At 33.2% G+C, this 21055-nt stretch overlaps 1 protein-coding gene across 1 annotated transcript; it reads left to right on the forward strand.

The window, feature by feature from the left end:
- The first annotated feature begins 53 nt into the window (after positions 1–53).
- LOC102800894 (uncharacterized) lies at positions 54–18484 on the forward strand. Its single transcript, XM_085498624.1, has 9 exons — positions 54–354; positions 4195–4341; positions 12529–12636; positions 14172–14262; positions 14478–14571; positions 14949–14994; positions 15226–15347; positions 17537–17695; positions 18010–18484. The coding sequence occupies exons 1-9, from the start codon at positions 214–216 to the stop codon at positions 18203–18205; spliced, it is 1104 nt and encodes a 367-aa protein (XP_085354750.1). The 5' UTR covers positions 54–213; the 3' UTR covers positions 18206–18484.
- Positions 18485–21055: the final 2571 nt, after the last annotated feature.

Here is a 21055-nt window from a genome sequence, read left to right on the forward strand (position 1 = left end):
CACAATGCTTTGCAATTGGAGGAAACAAAAAAAAAACGATCATAAGTAAAATGGCGGCTATTTTAAAAGCAGTCAACGAAATAGCCAAAGGTCGTGGATTTTTTTTGTTCACGCATGCTCAAGGAAATGGTGCATATTCCAGACTGTGTACATTCATACTAAATATTGGTTTGTCTATATACTAGTATTGTTTTAATTGCCATAAAACACCTCATGATGGAACAGCTTGTCAAAATATTGAAAAATGCTGGAAGTTTTATTGAAATACTACAAAGTTCACGATGCGAAAGTGTTGCAAACTGGGACTCCAAAGCCCTCTTCAGAGCTAATGAATGGGCGAAGTATTTTGAGCAGGTGCGTGAAAACATGTCTATCCCAAAGCCCAGTTGCAAGAAATTGGAAGTTGAACACAAACTTCTGTTGAATCCACTATAACTTTATACCACAGTCAGCTGGCGCACACGTGATTATAAAATAAATACGATTATTGAGTATATAAGCAAATACTAGTATATAAATACGATACGATTGTTGATTAATATTGTTAATTGTTGATAAATATATAAATACGATACGATTGTTGATTATACAATACTAGTAGTTAGTGATAATTCATTTGAAAAAATCAATCTATTTTTTGTCCACCCACTGCCAGATATCCTATCACCTAAACACTAATGCAATCTCAGATAAAAGTGACAAAATAAACTACAAAATCTGAGACACCAACAAGCACTATTTATGGAATAACAAATCTAAATTGGACTTTAACAGGGCTTTACAGAGTAAAGAAATAGGCAAGCTAATTGATGAATTCAATAAAAAAAGACTTCAACCAAAATATAGAGTCAATTGACCATGCATGTGAATTGATATCAAATATGTACATTGGAGCAGCTGACAAAAGTCTGAAGAAAAAAAAAAATGTTAAATCAAAAAACATAACTAAACAAGCCAAATGGTTTACAAATGAGCTAGCTAATATGAAAAGAAAAGTATTTAAATTGTCTTCTAACCTTAGTAGAAATCCTGGCAACATACATTCAAGAATACAATGTTACAATCTTAAAAGAGACTATAAACGTCTAATCAAAAAAAGAAAGAGAATTAAAAATGAGATACTTAATAGACTTGGCAACATGGGAAACTCTAATTCACACAAGTACTGGGACTTAATAAAAGAATTTAAAAATAACCAACAAAATGAAAACCATGTTGAAAACATTAAAGATGAAAAGTGGTTTGAACACATTAAAGAACTGAATTCTTCCGAGCAGATGAGACTATAACGAAGATGCAGACATTGACCTATTAGAATGGAGCTCTCAGACAGTAGATATGCTTGACAAAAATATTTCAGAACTTGAGATACAAAACGAAATAAATAAGCAGAAAGCTGGAAAAAGCCCAGGTCTGGATAAAATTAAAAATGAAGTGCTGAAAACAGGCAGACATATTTTAATAGAGCCTTTACAAAAATTAATCAATCATATTTTATCTAGTGGCAAGTATCCAAGCAGCTGGAATACAGGTATCATTAAACCAATCTATAAGGTGACAAAACAGTCACCTTTCTGAGCACATTAAGTAAACTATTCACATCAATTCTGAAACAACGTCTAACCAACTATATACAGGACAATAAAATAACAAGCCGGGAGGCTGGTTGGCGATCCGCTCAAAAACAAGCAACATGTTTTCAAGGTGTGACATAAACGTGAAGCTAACGTCACTTTATAACTAAATGGGTCCGTATACGAAGTTCGCAAAAAACATTCAGTTATTAGAAGTCACTTAGTTTATTACTAGGACGTATTCTGCTGTTACATTTATTATTTCCAACCGTTTTGCGATAGTATTTTCTAGAATGAAGGCAGCATTTACAGTTCATTCAAAGTTGCGTTGGGATTACGTTGATACCGTGTAACAATGTCGGCGCCGGTGATCTCTTAAAAAGCATGATCATTTGAACACTGCTATTACAAAACTGGTAGGAGGTAATACATTTGGGGCGAAAGTATTCAAAAATCAGTTTTTGGATGTTGCAATGGCAGTGGTGGGCCAGGATTTGTTTCCAATTAGTGATGGTACGACCTACCTGTATGAACAAAATTGGCCGAGCCAAAAAAATCACAGAGGAGTTAAAAGCCGTTGCTGGTTAAAAGTTACCCCAACCTCAAATTTCTCGGTAATGAAAAAAGATATCAAAAAATCAAATAGTAACTTTGTGCCCACACTCAAGCTGAGTAGAATGAGCTATGTCTGAAGTGTTTTATCCTAAATTTGTAGGAGGAGATACATTTGGCGGGAAGCTATCCAAAAATCAGTTGTTTCGGATTTTTCCTAATAACTAGTAGGATGAAGGTGTGATCTACCTGGCAAGTTTGAGAAAAATCGGCCAAGCCAAAAAAATCACAGAAGAAATAATATAATACGTGAAAACACTGAAAATAACACACACAGACACACACAAAATGACAAAAGTGATAACATGTATAAGGGAAATTCTAGCGGAGTGGATCGCCAATAATTAAGGAACAAATTGGGTTCATGCCAAAATTTGGAACAAGAGATCACATATTTGTATTTAAACAACTGGTCACAAAATATCTTATCAACAAGAAATACATTTTTGCATGTTTTATTGACTTCAAAAAAGGATTTGACTCAGTCTGGCACCCTGGACTAATGTACAAATTAAGAAAAAATGGTATCACAGGAAAATTTTACCAAATAATTAATAGTATTTACCAAAATTCACTTGCATGGGTAAAAACAAAAAATTGCTTAACAAAAACATATACGTTAATGACATTAAAGAACATACAAAAATGGGGGAGAACAACCCGCCATCTTTGCTCAAAGTTAACAGCAAAGAGACCAATGTGGCATGTCTTTTAGAATTAGGAAGGTATCCATTAGTTACAACAGGGATAAAACAGATGATCAAATACTGGTCTTGAATAAAAAAAATGCCTGAAAATTCTCTGGTATATGAAGCATACAGTCTCGGCTTAGAACTAGACAACTCTGGCACCTACAATTGGGTTTCCGGGTTAAAACGTATACTTAAAGATCTAGACATACATGTAGACCATTTGTGGCAGGAAGAAAAAAGCAAAATGCGAACAATGTAAATATAGATAAAATAATATCAGAAAAACTAAAAACAAAGTTTGAAAAAACTTGTAAACAGATTTTAGACAATGATAAAAAAGGGAAAAATCACAAAAATAAATTGCGCACTTACAGAGAACTGAAAACAGACTTTGGCTTTGAAAACTACTTACACGTAGTCAAAAATACTCATCACAGGTCATCAATGACAAAATTGAGGATTAGTGGTCACAGACTACAAATAGAGACTGGGAGATATAACAACACAGATATATCTGACAGAAAATGTCTATGTTGTGAAAATAACGCCATAGAGGACGAAGAACATTTTCTTTAACATGTGATCTCTACGCGAGTTTTCATGATGGGGCTACCACATTTCAAAGTTGGTAGCCCACAATGGCTCCTAGAAATTGCAACAATCTGCTACCTACAATGTACATGTAGTTGATGTTTATCATCTGTTTTATTTCTGTATAAAATTAGAAGTTCAGAAACAATGGTAAATTTAAAAATGTTGTGTCCAAAAACAAAATTATACGACATGGCATGTACAGGTCAGATAGGTAGTCAAGATCTTTTAAAGAATATTTTTATAATCTTAAATTACAAAATCAAAAACTGGGCTACCAGACTTTATTTTGGGACTACCAGCTTCACAAATTGATAGCCCACTTGGGCTACCAAAAATATAAGTTAATTTCGAGCCGTTGGGATTATATTAAGCCAACTGATAACAAAATTTGGCATTTTTGTGTGGGAAAATCCCTTGCATATGAACACATAATTACACGAAATACACTTTCCTGGATATTTGAAACTGAAATTGTCATTTGACTGTAAGACCGTCGCTGATTGGCTGCTGAGCTGGAATGACAATTTTTGCTGCATTCAAGATGGCGGCCCCCATATAGTAAATATCATATTTATTTTATTCTCACGTGTGCGCCAGCTGACTGTGGACTTATACAAGTAGTATAAGTAACACCAGGGATCTGTAATGACATCAGCTCCCTGGTAACACCATGTAGTAAATATTGTATTAACTGCTATTGAACAACATTTATTTATTGTCAGATGTACGTCAAGCTTCAATCCAAATCAATCTTTGTTGAAAAATTAGACAAGCAGTTGAAATTGTTACAGAAAAAACATGAATATGCCCTTGGAAGTTTGGAAATTAATTTTGAATTGTTTGCCAAGACACAGACAGTTTTACTACAGGTAAATCCCCTTCACTTTGTCTCATTATTTTACATAATATTCTGCATGTGTCGTTAATTTTCAGTTGTGTTTATATGCTGCTAAGGCCATATAAGAATGCATACAATTAATATTTTGGGAAGGTACATGTACTGATATATTAATGAAGTCAGAACAGCATAAAACATTACATTATTTCTTGAATAAGATAATGTCATGACCATCCTATTATGCATACCTTTGTTAAGTAGTTAAGTCAAGGGCATACTGCGCTTCCACTGACTAAGCCAGATTAGTTGTGTTCACGTTACACGAAGTACGGGCTAAGATTTAGGCTTATCTAGCATATTTGCATTTCGGCTAGACTCAATTGCGTCCACACACAGGGAGGTCCAGTTGTTAGCACGGGCTAAAGAACGCCATCATCAGTGACCTTTGGCAAGCCGCTATTTACGAACGAAAAATGGATGACATGCGCGAGGTTCTATTTCTGCTGCTGACATGTTTCGTTCAAATTTTGAAGCGACGTGCAGAGGAACGCGAGAAAAGACGGACCCAACTTGTTTGGATGCAAAGAAACAGTATACAACGACGTAACAGAGTTTTATTAATGCATGTCGTAGACATCGAACCAAATTTATTCTGTCTACAATTGGAGCTGCTGTACGCTCTACTACAGCGACCCGATCAGTGTAGAAGCGTGTACACTGAGCTCGGTTGCAATTTTGGAATGAGAAAGTTGGATATATTAAATTTTGGATCAAATTTAACCCGTATTTAGCATTTGACCTCTTAGCCCGTGCTAAGGAACTGTGCGTGAACGCAACTATTCTGTCTTAGCCATTTTGGCTAATGCCTCGGCGTTTTCTTTAGCCAAATGCTAAATGTTTTAGCAATTGTGGTAAATAGAAGAAATTAATTAATAGCCGAAAAAAATTTATTTAAAGAGCATATTATGTACAGTTTTAACAATCTTTCGGAACAGTGTGCTTGTGAGGAAGAAGCATAAACTGTAATTATATTGTGGTTACACAGTGGATGTATACAACAAAATATTACACATTTGTTACTTTTTTAAAACACAATTTATTTAAGGTTAATACTGATGCATGAAAGAAATACAGTGATATTTCTGTAAAGTATTGGCTACTACACATTCTTATGTTATTATAACACATTGTTTAACTTTTATAATATATCAGTTACAATCACTCACAACATTATACCATCATATAAGGGTAAAAAAATATTACCAACAGTAAAACACAGTAACTTTTAGTGAAAACCAGAAAAGATTGTTGTATAAATATACAGGGCATCTATTTATTCAGATGGCTCGTACTTCTTGTTTTTTTCTTGTAGCCCATTTTTCAAAGGCTGCTTCCAAATTGAATTTAGCTATATTATATGCCTCCAAATTAAACTTCGTGAGCATGTTTACATTTCCAGCTTTAAGAAAGTTGCGTCCATCAGTTTTAATACTGCTATATTTGGATATGCGCCTCTCACAACATACTGAAGTGACAAGGATGCACAATCCAATTGCAGCAAGCATTAACAATTTGGGAAATGTTGTCAGTATTGTCATGCAAAAACCATGCGCGATGTATGTCTGCTTCAATGTTGACAACGACGATTCTAGATACACCCAATGAGTCAGCGACTCCCTTCCCTTGATAAATATTATAGACTTATTTTGGTGTAAACAACTTTTGTTTAATATTAATTATATTCCACCATGACAAGTTGTTAAAATGAGAGAATAAATAAACTGTATGGACAAATATTTGATACTTATTTTGGTGTAAACATCTCTTGTTTAATTACTGTATTTTCTACCATTACAAATTGTTAAATTGAGAGAACAAATGTCTCAACAAATATTTGATACTTATTTTGGTGTAAACATCTCTTGTTTAATTACTGTATTTTCTACCATTACAAATTGTTAAATTGAGAGAACAAATGTCTCAACAAATATTTGATACTTATTTTGGTGTAAACATCTCTTGTTTAATTACTGTATTTTCTACCATTACAAATTGTTAAATTGAGAGAACAAATGTCTCAACAAATATTTGATACTTATTTTGGTGTAAACATCTCTTGTTTAATTACTGTATTTTCTACCATTACAAATTGTTAAATTGAGAGAACAAATGTCTCAACAAATATTTGATACTTATTTTGGTGTAAACATCTCTTGTTTAATTACTGTATTTTCTACCATTACAAATTGTTAAATTGAGAGAACAAATGTCTCAACAAATATTTGATACTTATTTTGGTGTAAACATCTCTTGTTTAATTACTGTATTTTCTACCATTACAAATTGTTAAATTGAGAGAACAAATGTCTCAACAAATATTTGATACTTATTTTGGTGTAAACATCTCTTGTTTAATTACTGTATTTTCTACCATTACAAATTGTTAAATTGAGAGAACAAATGTCTCAACAAATATTTGATACTTATTTTGGTGTAAACATCTCTTGTTTAATTACTGTATTTTCTACCATTACAAATTGTTAAATTGAGAGAACAAATGTCTCAACAAATATTTGATACTTATTTTGGTGTAAACATCTCTTGTTTAATTACTGTATTTTCTACCATTACAAATTGTTAAATTGAGAGAACAAATGTCTCAACAAATATTTGATACTTATTTTGGTGTAAACATCTCTTGTTTAATTACTGTATTTTCTACCATTACAAATTGTTAAATTGAGAGAACAAATGTCTCAACAAATATTTGATACTTATTTTGGTGTAAACATCTCTTGTTTAATTACTGTATTTTCTACCATTACAAATTGTTAAATTGAGAGAACAAATGTCTCAACAAATATTTGATACTTATTTTGGTGTAAACATCTCTTGTTTAATTACTGTATTTTCTACCATTACAAATTGTTAAATTGAGAGAACAAATGTCTCAACAAATATTTGATACTTATTTTGGTGTAAACATCTCTTGTTTAATTACTGTATTTTCTACCATTACAAATTGTTAAATTGAGAGAACAAATGTCTCAACAAATATTTGATACTTATTTTGGTGTAAACATCTCTTGTTTAATTACTGTATTTTCTACCATTACAAATTGTTAAATTGAGAGAACAAATGTCTCAACAAATATTTGATACTTATTTTGGTGTAAACATCTCTTGTTTAATTACTGTATTTTCTACCATTACAAATTGTTAAATTGAGAGAACAAATGTCTCAACAAATATTTGATACTTATTTTGGTGTAAACATCTCTTGTTTAATTACTGTATTTTCTACCATTACAAATTGTTAAATTGAGAGAACAAATGTCTCAACAAATATTTGATACTTATTTTGGTGTAAACATCTCTTGTTTAATTACTGTATTTTCTACCATTACAAATTGTTAAATTGAGAGAACAAATGTCTCAACAAATATTTGATACTTATTTTGGTGTAAACATCTCTTGTTTAATTACTGTATTTTCTACCATTACAAATTGTTAAATTGAGAGAACAAATGTCTCAACAAATATTTGATACTTATTTTGGTGTAAACATCTCTTGTTTAATTACTGTATTTTCTACCATTACAAATTGTTAAATTGAGAGAACAAATGTCTCAACAAATATTTGATACTTTTTTTGGTGTAAACATCTCTTGTTTAATTACTGTATTTTCTACCATTACAAATTGTTAAATTGAGAGAACAAATGTCTCAACAAATATTTGATACTTATTTTGGTGTAAACATCTCTTGTTTAATTACTGTATTTTCTACCATTACAAATTGTTAAATTGAGAGAACAAATGTCTCAACAAATATTTGATACTTATTTTGGTGTAAACATCTCTTGTTTAATTACTGTATTTTCTACCATTACAAATTGTTAAATTGAGAGAACAAATGTCTCAACAAATATTTGATACTTTTTTTGGTGTAAACATCTCTTGTTTAATTACTGTATTTTCTACCATTACAAATTGTTAAATTGAGAGAACAAATGTCTCAACAAATATTTGATACTTATTTTGGTGTAAACATCTCTTGTTTAATTACTGTATTTTCTACCATTACAAATTGTTAAATTGAGAGAACAAATGTCTCAACAAATATTTGATACTTATTTTGGTGTAAACATCTCTTGTTTAATTACTGTATTTTCTACCATTACAAATTGTTAAATTGAGAGAACAAATGTCTCAACAAATATTTGATACTTATTTTGGTGTAAACATCTCTTGTTTAATTACTGTATTTTCTACCATTACAAATTGTTAAATTGAGAGAACAAATGTCTCAACAAATATTTGATACTTATTTTGGTGTAAACATCTCTTGTTTAATTACTGTATTTTCTACCATTACAAATTGTTAAATTGAGAGAACAAATGTCTCAACAAATATTTGATACTTATTTTGGTGTAAACATCTCTTGTTTAATTACTGTATTTTCTACCATTACAAATTGTTAAATTGAGAGAACAAATGTCTCAACAAATATTTGATACTTATTTTGGTGTAAACATCTCTTGTTTAATTACTGTATTTTCTACCATTACAAATTGTTAAATTGAGAGAACAAATGTCTCAACAAATATTTGATACTTATTTTGGTGTAAACATCTCTTGTTTAATTACTGTATTTTCTACCATTACAAATTGTTAAATTGAGAGAACAAATGTCTCAACAAATATTTGATACTTATTTTGGTGTAAACATCTCTTGTTTAATTACTGTATTTTCTACCATTACAAATTGTTAAATTGAGAGAACAAATGTCTCAACAAATATTTGATACTTATTTTGGTGTAAACATCTCTTGTTTAATTACTGTATTTTCTACCATTACAAATTGTTAAATTGAGAGAACAAATGTCTCAACAAATATTTGATACTTATTTTGGTGTAAACATCTCTTGTTTAATTACTGTATTTTCTACCATTACAAATTGTTAAATTGAGAGAACAAATGTCTCAACAAATATTTGATACTTATTTTGGTGTAAACATCTCTTGTTTAATTACTGTATTTTCTACCATTACAAATTGTTAAATTGAGAGAACAAATGTCTCAACAAATATTTGATACTTATTTTGGTGTAAACAACTTTTGTTTAATTATTTTCCACCATTAAAAATTATTAAATTGAGAGAATGAATGTATGGACAAATATTTGATATTTATTTTGGTGTAAACAACTCCTGTTCAATTATTTTCCACATTTAAAACTTGTTAAATTGAGAGAATAAATGTGTGGACAAATATTGGCCATGTATTTGTGAGTAAATGCCCATCGTTTAATTAATTTCGACCTCTACAAGGTTGTTGAATTGAGAGAATAAATGTGTTGACAAATATTTGATACTTAAAATGTATTTAGGTGTAAAGAACCCATGTTTAAAATAATGAAAAAAATATATTGGTATCATTGGATATTTGATTTAATTGTGAAACTTTCCAACAAAATGTTAACTGTTGTATTCAAACCCTCAATCAACAATTCTACAGGCACAGTATAAATTCCACAACACCACAAAAGATATTCATCTGTTGCCTGAATTGTTTTCGTAATATAGGGAACACCATCATGACTCTTTTAATATCTAGCAAAACTTACCTTCTGTTTATCTCTTGTCACATCTGGTAACAGTTGAACAAATTGCGCATTGTTATGTTAAGTTTAGTCCCCGTCTGCATCCATCCGTCTGTGCGCCCGTGCGTCCATCCATCTGTGAGTCCATCTGTCCGGAGTCATATTCTTAGAATCCTTTGGACCAATTCTGTTCATTCGTTGCATGTGCCTAATACTTATGTGGGACATTAGCACATGCAGTGGTTTAGCGATTCAATTCAAAATGGCTGACTGGCAGCCATCTTGTTTTTTGAAAATGTTGTTTTTTGGACATGCTTTGTCAGTTTTCATTCAAACTTGGTACATATATTATACATGTTAGGATACATGTCCATGACAATTTCTTTTGCAGTTGGATCAAAGATGGCCGACTGGCAGGCATCTTTTTTTTTTTTTTAAATGTGGTATATTGGACATGCTTTTTCAGTTCAAATTTGGCACATGAGATGACACGCTTGTGTACCATGTACATGTCCATGTCAATTTGTTTCAAAATCAGATCAAGAATGGCTGATTGACTTGTATATTTCTAAGATTTATGTACTAGTACCATTTTCATTCGTATTTGGCACATACATCATACATGTCACTTTGTTTCATAATCAGATCAAGAATGGCTGATTGACTTGTATATTTCTAAGATTTATGTACTAGTACCATTTTCATTCGTATTTGGCACATACATCATACATGTCACTTTGTTTCATAATCAGATCAAAGATGCCCGAATAATGACTGTTTTTATTTTTGGCCATATTACTATATACTGATATTTTGTATGTCATAAATGGATACATGTACATGTCAATTCAATTTGCAATTTGATTAAATATGGCTGACTGGTGGCCATCTTGTTTGTTTAAAATGTGATGACTTGGACATGCTTTCACTTGTGATCTATGTTTTTCTTTGGTATATTTTAAACCAGTGGGGTCGTCACGCAACATGTGTTTGAATTTGCTGCAAGTAAACAATCTGTTGTATACGTCACTTGGGACTCAAGTTTCAAGGATACACTCGCGACAGCCTCCACTTTAATATGACGAGCACAATGTACTTCAATGTTCAGATAAGTTGAACTGGAAAGCCAAAACAATTGCTTCAGTTCTGGTGAGTGTGTATCTAGTACGATTTGAACCTTTGACGTTTTTATTCATTTCCCATGTTTGCTACGCCGTAATATGCGGTCACTTCCCGTTTTATTGTGATTTTGTGAGTGTTCAATGATGTCTTCCTCGCCCGTCACGCCATGACCCAGTTTCAACCACACGGCCATGCTGCAACGAAGTGCGTAACCCTCAGCAAGACCCGAATGGCTATATGATCGTTCTGTTCAACTGTTAAGCTAGGATTTATTATCGTTATCATTATTATTATATTGTCACATGATTTTTTCCACCTCATTTGTAATGTCTTATTAAAGTATCTTTATTGTACATGTAATTTGTATATACCAATTCATACATGTATAAACCGAGCAAACGACCCCGATTGAAGGTCATGTATTTTGTGACAATTCATGTGTCAGTACGGCTTCTGGAAATGTGCCCTTTTCCATTTGTTATAGTTATAAAATTTGCTGATATCATATTTTTGATTCCGACGAATTGGAAAGCATAAACAAGATGGCAGGCCAGCAATCGACTTTGTCAATGTTTTTGTGGGGTGGGGGCAAATTTTCATTTTAATTAACGTTTTTGTTACCTTAACTCATGAAGTTCACCGATGTTGTGTTTTTTATTTAAAATTCGAGTAAAGATTGTGATTCTTAGTTTCTCTCAGTTGAAAAAAAAATAACAGTAAAAAGTGAATAGCGAGATCCATAATGTGAATATTTTTTTAAAACCTGTTCTAAATCTAATTACTACTCTATTTATTTTTTTACCTCATAAAGTTTAAACTTTCAAAAGTATTTATAGTTTAATGTACTGATCATAGTTACGCCGATGTACTCATATAAACGCATCATCCCACTTCTTTGCCTTCGTGTTATTTGAACAAGGTTCACCCAAATCAAAATCACTGTCATCCCCGTCTTCACTTGTACGATCATCATCAGAAATATGTTCTAAATTTTCGAAAACATCTGCAAATTCCTATTTGTGACTTTCTGGACATTCAATGACATGCGAGGACACCATCATTAAAAGAAACTGTACCACTGATTTACATAATAACGAGCAGGCCACTCAGCAAACTCAAATCAAAAAAATCGAGAGGTTTCGTTGAAGTGCAAATAAACTATCTGATATAAGACCTGATTTAATTTAATTGGATTAAAGATTGATTAAAACAGATCCCAACAGCCGCTACATCAAAGAAAAGGCAGAGTTGCATGTCCCTCTTTTCTAGTTGCTTTGGTATTATATAGTTTATTAGCTATTTATTATGATATTGCAGTTGTGGTGATGTTACGAATACAACTGGGTGGTCGGACAAATAGTACATTTTCGATAAATGACATAAAGCAAAAGAAGGACTGTTGGCCAAACCCTGTATTTTTTGGGGGCTAAACTGGAAATAAATATGAATTTTAAGAAATGTTAATTTTTAACAACCATGGATGTTTTAGTCTCTTTTACAGAATCCTCATCTGGGAAAACATTTACATTATGAGGTGGTAAAGTTGTATCAACAACGTTCAAACAATGAAGTCTCTGAGTTTGATCAGTTTATGTGTGTGAGTACCATTATGTTTGAATTATCTTACAGTAAGGTTTGCAAATACGTATCAATATGGCAGTATGATATACCCTCAATATGTGTTAGGTGTATGTATTGCCTAGTTTAGCAAACCTGACTACAGTACTGATCTAGCTGGTGTGTAGCATGGAATGCAGTGGCCCTAACCTGACTACAGTACTGATCTAGCTGGTGTGTAGCATGGAATGCAGTGGCCCAAACCTGACTACAGTACTGATCTAGCCGGTGTGTAGCATGGAATGCAGTGGCCCAAACCTGACTACAGTACTGATCTAGCTGGTGTGTAGCATGGAATGCAGTGGCCCAAACCTGACTACAGTACTGATCTAGCTGGTGTGTAGCATGGAATGCAGTGACCCAAACCTGACTACATTAGTGATTTAGCTGGTGTGTAGCATGGAATGCAGTGGCCCAAACCTGACTACAGTACTGATCTAGCTAGTATGTAGCATGGAATGCAGTGGCCCAAACCTGACTACATTTAGCTGGTGTGTAGCATGGAATGCAGTGGCCCTAACCTGACTACAGTACTGATCTAGCTGGTGTGTAGCATGGAATGCAGTGGCCCAAACCTGACTACAGTACTGATCTAGCTGGTGTATAGCATGGAATGCAGTGACCCAAACCTGACTACAGTACTGATCTAGCTGGTGTGTAGCATGGAATGCAGTGGCCCAAACCTGACTACAGTACTGATCTAGCTGGTGTGTAGCATGGAATGCAGTGGCCCAAACCTGACTACATTAGTGATTTAGCTGGTGTGTAGCATGGAATGCAGTGGCCCTAACCTGACTACAGTACTGATCTAGCTGGTGTGTAGCATGGAATGCAGTGGCCCAAACCTGACTACAGTACTGATCTAGCTGGTGTGTAGCATGGAATGCAGTGACCCTAACCTGACTACAGTAATGATCTAGCTGGTGTGTAGCATGGAATGCAGTGGCCCAAACCTGACTACAGTACTGATCTAGCTGGTGTATAGCATGAAATGCAGTGACCCAAACCTGACTACAGTACTGATCTAGCTGGTGTGTAGCATGGAATGCAGTGGCCCAAACCTGACTACAGTACTGATCTAGCTGGTGTGTAGCATGGAATGCAGTGGCCCAAACCTGACTACAGTACTGATCTAGCTGGTGTGTAGCATGGAATGCAGTGACCCTAACCTGACTACAGTAATGATCTAGCTGGTGTGTAGCATGGAATGCAGTGGCCCAAACCTGACTACAGTACTGATCTAGCTGGTGTGTAGCATGGAATGCAGTGGCCCAAACCTGACTACATTAGTGATTTAGCTGGTGTGTAGCATGGAATGCAGTGGCCCTAACCTGACTACAGTACTGATCTAGCTGGTGTTTGACTCATTTTTTTTAAAATGCTTTTATTTTCATATCACAAACCAGCTGTAATACCAGAGTAGTTGCTTGATTTTGTTAAATGTCCATGAAATGTAATAGAGTAATGATATAATACAATATTGTAGCTGCAATTGTATTTATTATTTCTGTTTAGGATGCAGCTAGATACAGTCAGAACAAAGCTGTTGTTGATGTTTTATTCAAAATAAAAGATAGGCTGACCCAGAGTGAGAAAACCTCAAAAGGTATGGAGTATACCCATTATTATGCATTTTTTCTTTCAAGGTGTTCTTACCCTTGAGATATTGGAGGTATTTCTTGAAGAGATGAATACATTACATGAACAGTATTTGCTTCATTAGATCAAAACTTTATTAGTTTGGTATATAGATATTATAGTTTCTATAATGTACTTCTATTGGAAATTAAATATGCATTTATTTCGCAAAACCCTTTTTAGTTTCTTACGAGACAAGTGAAGATGTAATGGTCAAAACTGAAGCAATACTGCTATCCAGATATCTTAGTACAATACATCTTGAACAAACACAAAGGTTAGTCTCATTATGTATGTACATGTAAAAAATGTACCAGTATAGAAATTAAGTACTAGTATATTATTTTTAAGATGTACCAGGAATATGTTCAATGTATTGTTATTTTATCCCATAGTGTTTTTTTTATGATGCTTGTGGTATAAAAAGCAGAATTACATAGCATAGACCTGATTTAACATTTTTTGTAATTTCTCAATTTGTTAAAATGTTACCAAAATGTATCAATACCGGTATATGTTTTGACATATGTCTGACATAAACTGCACTTAATTGTTTTTACATGCAATCATAGTCCCTCTGTTATTCAATTATGCATTACATTTGGCTGCAAGTACATGTACATAAAAGAATTTGCTTGTTTATTTTTACTCTAGTGTAATTTCTAAGCTGGATAAACTGGTCACTAATTCCAAATACTTGGTAAGTTGAACAAGCTCTTTCTATTCTCTATTTTCTATAGCATATGATATGTTATTGTTTAATCTGTGCTGTTTAGTAACCTTGATGGCATGTAGTTAATGACATTTCATTCTACAATGCTATTGATTTGTTGCTGAAAAAATGCCACCTTTACAATGAAGTCTCCCTTTTTTTCATACTTTTTCATAATTTTTTAAATAAAATGACATGTTTGTTTTGTTGTGTTGTTAGGAGGTTATGGTGACAGTGTTGATATTACCAAGAGAAGACATTGGTACAAATGGAATTGAAATGGATCAATGTAATCAACTTGTGTTAGACTATTTACTGAAGAGGTATACTGGTGATAAAAGGTACCTACCATGATAACTCAATTAGAAAGTACATTGGATATATTTGAAGTTAGTTAGTTCCTTTTATCTGAAAGTGAAAAGCAGTCTTTATATTTAGTCAGACCACTCACAATTATTTTTTGTAGTTTTTATTTAGTTGGGTCTTCTGGCACTGCAAACTACTATTTGTATTCCGTTGATCTGACTTGTACTTTGTTTACATCTGTCATGCCTTATTATGTAAATAGTAATTAAATACAAAAAAACTACATTAAGGTAGCGAGACTATTATTTGTGTTGAAAATTACGATTTTCACATTTATTTATTAATTGATGAAATGCACCATAAACTTTCATATGATAAAGTCAATATAACATAGAATGTCATGTAAGTTGGTTAAAATATAGATTTTCTGAAGGGAAGCAAGGCATCCTCAGTAGTGTTTTCCAAAATCAACAACACAGGTTTAATCTGTGTGCCTATAAGTTTCAAAGATAAACTCAAGACAAAGCAATGTTAGGATGTGTTATCAGTAGCTATCTGACACACAATGAGTGTTTCCAAACATTTGAGTGGTTTGTCTCCGCCCCTGTTTGTTTCACAGATTAGTCATTTGCATATGAATGTGTCAGACACAAGGTCACACAGCCACTGAAAAAAAATCATTGATTTTGGTGTTTTCATATGCCGAATTTATCCAATTATAGCTATCCCATTCTTTTATTTTTTTGGTTTCCAATAGCCTTACACATGTGGATGCCCCTGCACATGTTAAAACAGACTTTGATGGGAAAACAAATTGATTGTGCCGATAAACAAGCTTGAAAATCTTTGCTGTTACTTTATGGACGTTTTCTAGGCGTTTATGTTTTTCAAAATACAAGGTCTTTAACAAAAAATAACGTATACTTATTGTCGTCGGATTAACACCAAATTTTCACAGCTTTAAGGTGACAATGAGAGGAACTTGAATGTGTCCAGACAAACTATTTCATCGATTATTTACCAACGAGTTGTGGTTTGAGTTGGGGACAATGCGACTAAAACAGTAATTGAAATTCAGGACACTATTTTTTAAAACGCGTTGCTTGAATAAAACTAACCAGACACATTCAATTTACCAGACTATTGAACAACTAGGAAAAGTGAATAAAATACTTCTTATCGCCAGCATAAATGCGTAATTATTTTTTTTACAGAAAAAGTAATTTTTCACCTTTGATTGAGTAACGCGTCGTAGATTGCAGATACGGGCATGCAAAATACACTTGTGAAAAGCTTGAAGTCTGGCGATTCTAAAAATATATACTTTCCCGGGTCTATTTGTAGTCATTTAGTCACAATTAGAAGATGAAAACAAGTATGCAAATAATAGTCCCGCTACCTTAATTCTATTAATCAATACACATCCATTAGGCACACTATTCACTGCAAAATATTTAAATCAACAACAAATCAACTTCTGTAACATAAATTCTATATTTATTCAATTAATTCACCCCCCCCCCCCATAATTTATCTTTACATGGCAAAGTTAATTGTACATATAATCTAAAACACTCAAATGTATCAGCGTTATAATCATACAATGTATGCACTTTTATTCTCAACTGGTGATGTACATGTTTGTAAGTATTCTTCATTCATCTGTTTGGCTAATTTTTAGCCGTCTTTTATTCACAACTGGTGATGTATATGTTTGTAAGTATCCTTCATTCATCTGTATGACTAATTTTTAGCCGTCTTTTATTCACAACTGATGATGTTCATAAGTATCCTTCATTCATCTGTATGGCTAATTTTTAGCCGTCTTTAAATAAAGTTGTTATTGGGATCTGAACTTGACTAACAGTGTATTGTTAGACAAACAATAATGGATGAATCAGGGATGAGCTGTTCATATGTGATTATCTTTTGCCTGTCAGTCATAGCTCATCTTTCAATTGCATTTTTGACTTCTTCTTGAAAACTACCAGCCAGTTTGCTTTGTAGATACCTCGGGTGAACCTCTATCAGATTTGTTCATTGTTTGAAGATGTCATTAATTTTTGTATTGCTGTGCATTATTTGACTTGGCTACTGCAATGTTCTTATAGGACAACCACACTTAAGGATGTGTCATTTAGCAAGGGCAGAATAAAGAAATTTTCAAAATTAGTAGAGAAATTGACAATGGCTTATTTTCTCTGTGATATTTGATCTTCCCCAGACCACATTCTTCTGACCTCAACATTTGGAGCCTTTCAAGTAAACTACTATGTCAAGTTGCTGCTTCTTATTTCACATTCTTCAAAGCATACACAGCATACCTTACAGATTGGGGAAATGGAATGGTGTTGCAATACAAAATGGATAAGTATTCTTGGAGGTATGGAACATCACTCATTATATTTTATTGTAGTTGCATGCCATAAATAAGATTGTAACTCAAAAGATTACATCTTTTATAAGTTTAATATAGCAAATTGTAAAGTAGGATTTACATTGTACAAAGTATTGAAGAAATGTGTTGTGAATTGTTTTGTTGTTGCGTCACCTTTGCTCAAGAGTTTTGCAATAAATCACATTGATTTTTGTGATAACTATGCCCATACATGTAGCAGTTTAATTCATTATCAATTAATTTTACAATTGCTGTTCACTTTAATGGCTTCATACTCTTTCTTTCAACTTAATTTCCAGGCACAAAAGCCATCAAAGTGACTTGAGTTGGCACAAGTTGGTACTGACTTTTTGCAATCTAATGCTTGGACCATATTTTGTTAGAGACACTGTTAGAAGACTACTGTACACATTATCACAGTCGGGTGTATTTCAGAGTAATAGAAACATATGGCATGAACTTTATGAATGTGTTTGCCAAGAAGGGGTTACGTAGCAAGTTTGTGAAATTAGAATTTGAATTTATGTCAGAAAAAAACATTCTGTATTCCAATATAGCTCCGATTTTATTTATTGTAAATGGTAATCAGTCTGTTATTAATATTCACAATAATCCTACTTTAAGTAGTAAAGAGCCACCATATTAGCAAATGCCTAAAATAATGAAAATAGAAAATGACTTTTCGCTTCTGTCAGTCCAATAAAACCAATAAATAAATAGTAAAATGTTAGCATACTAGCATATTATGTCTAACATTGGACATGAATTGAAAAATTTGTTCATTCCATTTGGTGCTATATTTCCACCAACAACAGAAATAAATATATCTGAATTGCTATTGCCCTCTAGAACTTAAAATGAGCATAATGAGTATTGGTACAATCCTGTTTTGAAAGAGATCCAACCTTTGCCGATGTGTTCCTTGGAGAAAGATCTAGCTCAATTTTACCAACTGTTACAATTAGATTTACTCATTTGGAACCTGTTTTTGTGAAAGCAATGGCCTTGATCTACTCAATGTTCATTTACACAGTCGTCCCTGAAACCATACATGCTCAGACTGTTAGCAGGTGAAGTAAAATGCCCCCATCTCATGGCATGATCTAACTACTAACGTCACTGTTACCTGACTCTATTTACTTTGACATGCAAGCTATAGAATGTATGTACAACTATGCATTGAAATCCTTTTAAATATTTTAATTATTTATTACCCAAGCGATATTTTCATTTCATTAGAGACATGTCACTCTTGATTCTTTTACAGGCCAGTATGACACTAACTTCAATGAATTTACTTTACTTTATCATGTTTAAAATCACGTTTTCATACACAAGCTTGCTTGAGTACATATTCTTTTATTTCAGTTGTGGTGGTAGTGCGTTAGGATTTTGTGTTGACAAACTATGTTTGTGAACCTTAACTTGGCTTGAAGGAGCATATATGGGCAACAGTTTTTGAGAATTAGAAACAGATAATTTTGATACATTCTACAGTAGATTAATCAAAATCAAAGTGTTTGTTGCAAATACTATACTCGATAGTGTTATCCTTGCTCCAACATGTGTATTCAATGTGATTGGTGTTCATGTGTGGGTATCCTGTATAAAAAACGCGTGGATATACGAACCTACTATGTATTATTTTCTGATCTTATCTGGTATAAGTCTGACTATTTATATTTATGCAAATAGTTACTACCGGTACCATGCAGGCCCATACATCATGATTTTCCCCATACAGTAGGCATTCGTTATAAACAAATCCGGACAGAGGGACTATACGTTTTATACGGGGAGATGGTTTCTTTATAGAGAAAGTTCAGAGTTGAATGCACCACTTCACCTGTCAACTTCCCCTCGTTGGGGGCATGGCCAGGAGATCCCCACAAGCGGAGGCAATCTGACAGAAAGACAGTTTGCTTACAAGGGCATCATACACCGGGTTTCTATTCGCACATGTTTGTAGTACCAAAGGCTACTGGTGGCCAGTGTCCAGTTCTGAATCTAAGCAAGCTAAAAAATCAGTATGTGCTCCTTGATCAGTTCCGCATAGAGATGCCAAGCACTGTTGTACTCTCCATGCACCGTTTGATTCGTTAGCCACGCTAGATTTAAGCGATGCTTGCCGGCACATACCGATGCACCCAGTGAGTCATTGACTGCTTTGACTCGCCCATTTGGGCCAAGTATTAAAATTCAGGGTGATCCCTTTGGGTTATGCACAGCTCCATACATGTTCACTAGAGTGTTGAAACAGGTGGTGCTGCTGCGGCATCAGTCGTTGGTACACATCAACCCATACCTTGACGACTGGTTGTGTTTACAATGCGCTTAATTTTCAACCAAAAGTGTTTTAATGACAAACATTTTTTCCCCAAAACAATAAAATACTTCTGTTTTGATTAAAACTTACAAATGTTTTCAATTTCAAAGTGTTTATGAATTAAACTGTGTGTTTTATTGCAAAACATGGAAGTGCTTCTATGACTTACAGTATACATTAACCCTGTACGTAATTACAATTTGACTTCGTTATATCATTTGAACCCATCAGTATGGTACTATTAGAGCAACCACAGTATATACCTTGTGTTCTACTGATATATGCAGAATCATCAGGTGGATGTCAAAAAAGTGTGGATTCATAGATGTTATAGGAAACTTATAAACGATTTGTAGTTGCTCCACATGGATCACAAGAACTACTTAACAAACTAGAATACAAATTGAAACATAGTCTGGAACTATATATACATGTTATAATAACATTCTGTTACTTTTTGTTGTCTTATCTTAGTAGTAGTATTATTAACTTCAATTCCGCATTTTACACTCTGCATCTCTAAAAGCTCAGAACAGTTTAACACAAGAATAAAGGCGCATGAATTTTGGAACTCCTCGTTACACTGAGTGAATGGATGAATGTGGTATTATATTTGATTCACAATGTCTGGAAATTATACACTACGTGTTTTATTTAAAAATAGTTAAAGATACACAAGATGTTTATAGTTGTTAAATTAGTTGATTGAGGCTTATTTTATGAATAAACCAGTATTTGGTGATGGATTTTTGTATTATATTTGTAATTATTACTATATAGTTTTGTTACCTTCCACTAATAATATTTAGAAAACAAGGATATATAATTCAGTCCAACACATCAACACCAATAGTAGTATGTTATAAGAGAAGTGTATGCAACTGTTTCTGATGAACGAGGACCGACATGTTCTTAAAGGAATGAAAAAGTTCATTTGGCGAATTAGATAATTGAAATGTTCAAAACTGTTTCATTGCACTGTATTACATATACTCTATAGCTTCCATGTCAAATAAAGT

Source organism: Saccoglossus kowalevskii, chromosome 4 (assembly GCF_978046115.1).
Source record: "Saccoglossus kowalevskii chromosome 4, keSacKowa6.1, whole genome shotgun sequence".
NCBI lineage: Eukaryota > Metazoa > Hemichordata > Enteropneusta > Harrimaniidae > Saccoglossus > Saccoglossus kowalevskii.

Excerpts from the sequence above, each read along its gene's own strand:
- LOC102800894 (XM_085498624.1), top strand. The coding sequence starts at position 214 with ATGATGGAACAGCTTGTCAAAATATTGAAAAATGCTGGAAGTTTTATT. Across the intron at positions 14,263-14,477 it reads GAGTGAGAAAACCTCAAAAG|TTTCTTACGAGACAAGTGAA; the intron begins GTATGGAGTATA and ends AACCCTTTTTAG. Across the intron at positions 14,572-14,948 it reads CATCTTGAACAAACACAAAG|TGTAATTTCTAAGCTGGATA; the intron begins GTTAGTCTCATT and ends TTTTTACTCTAG.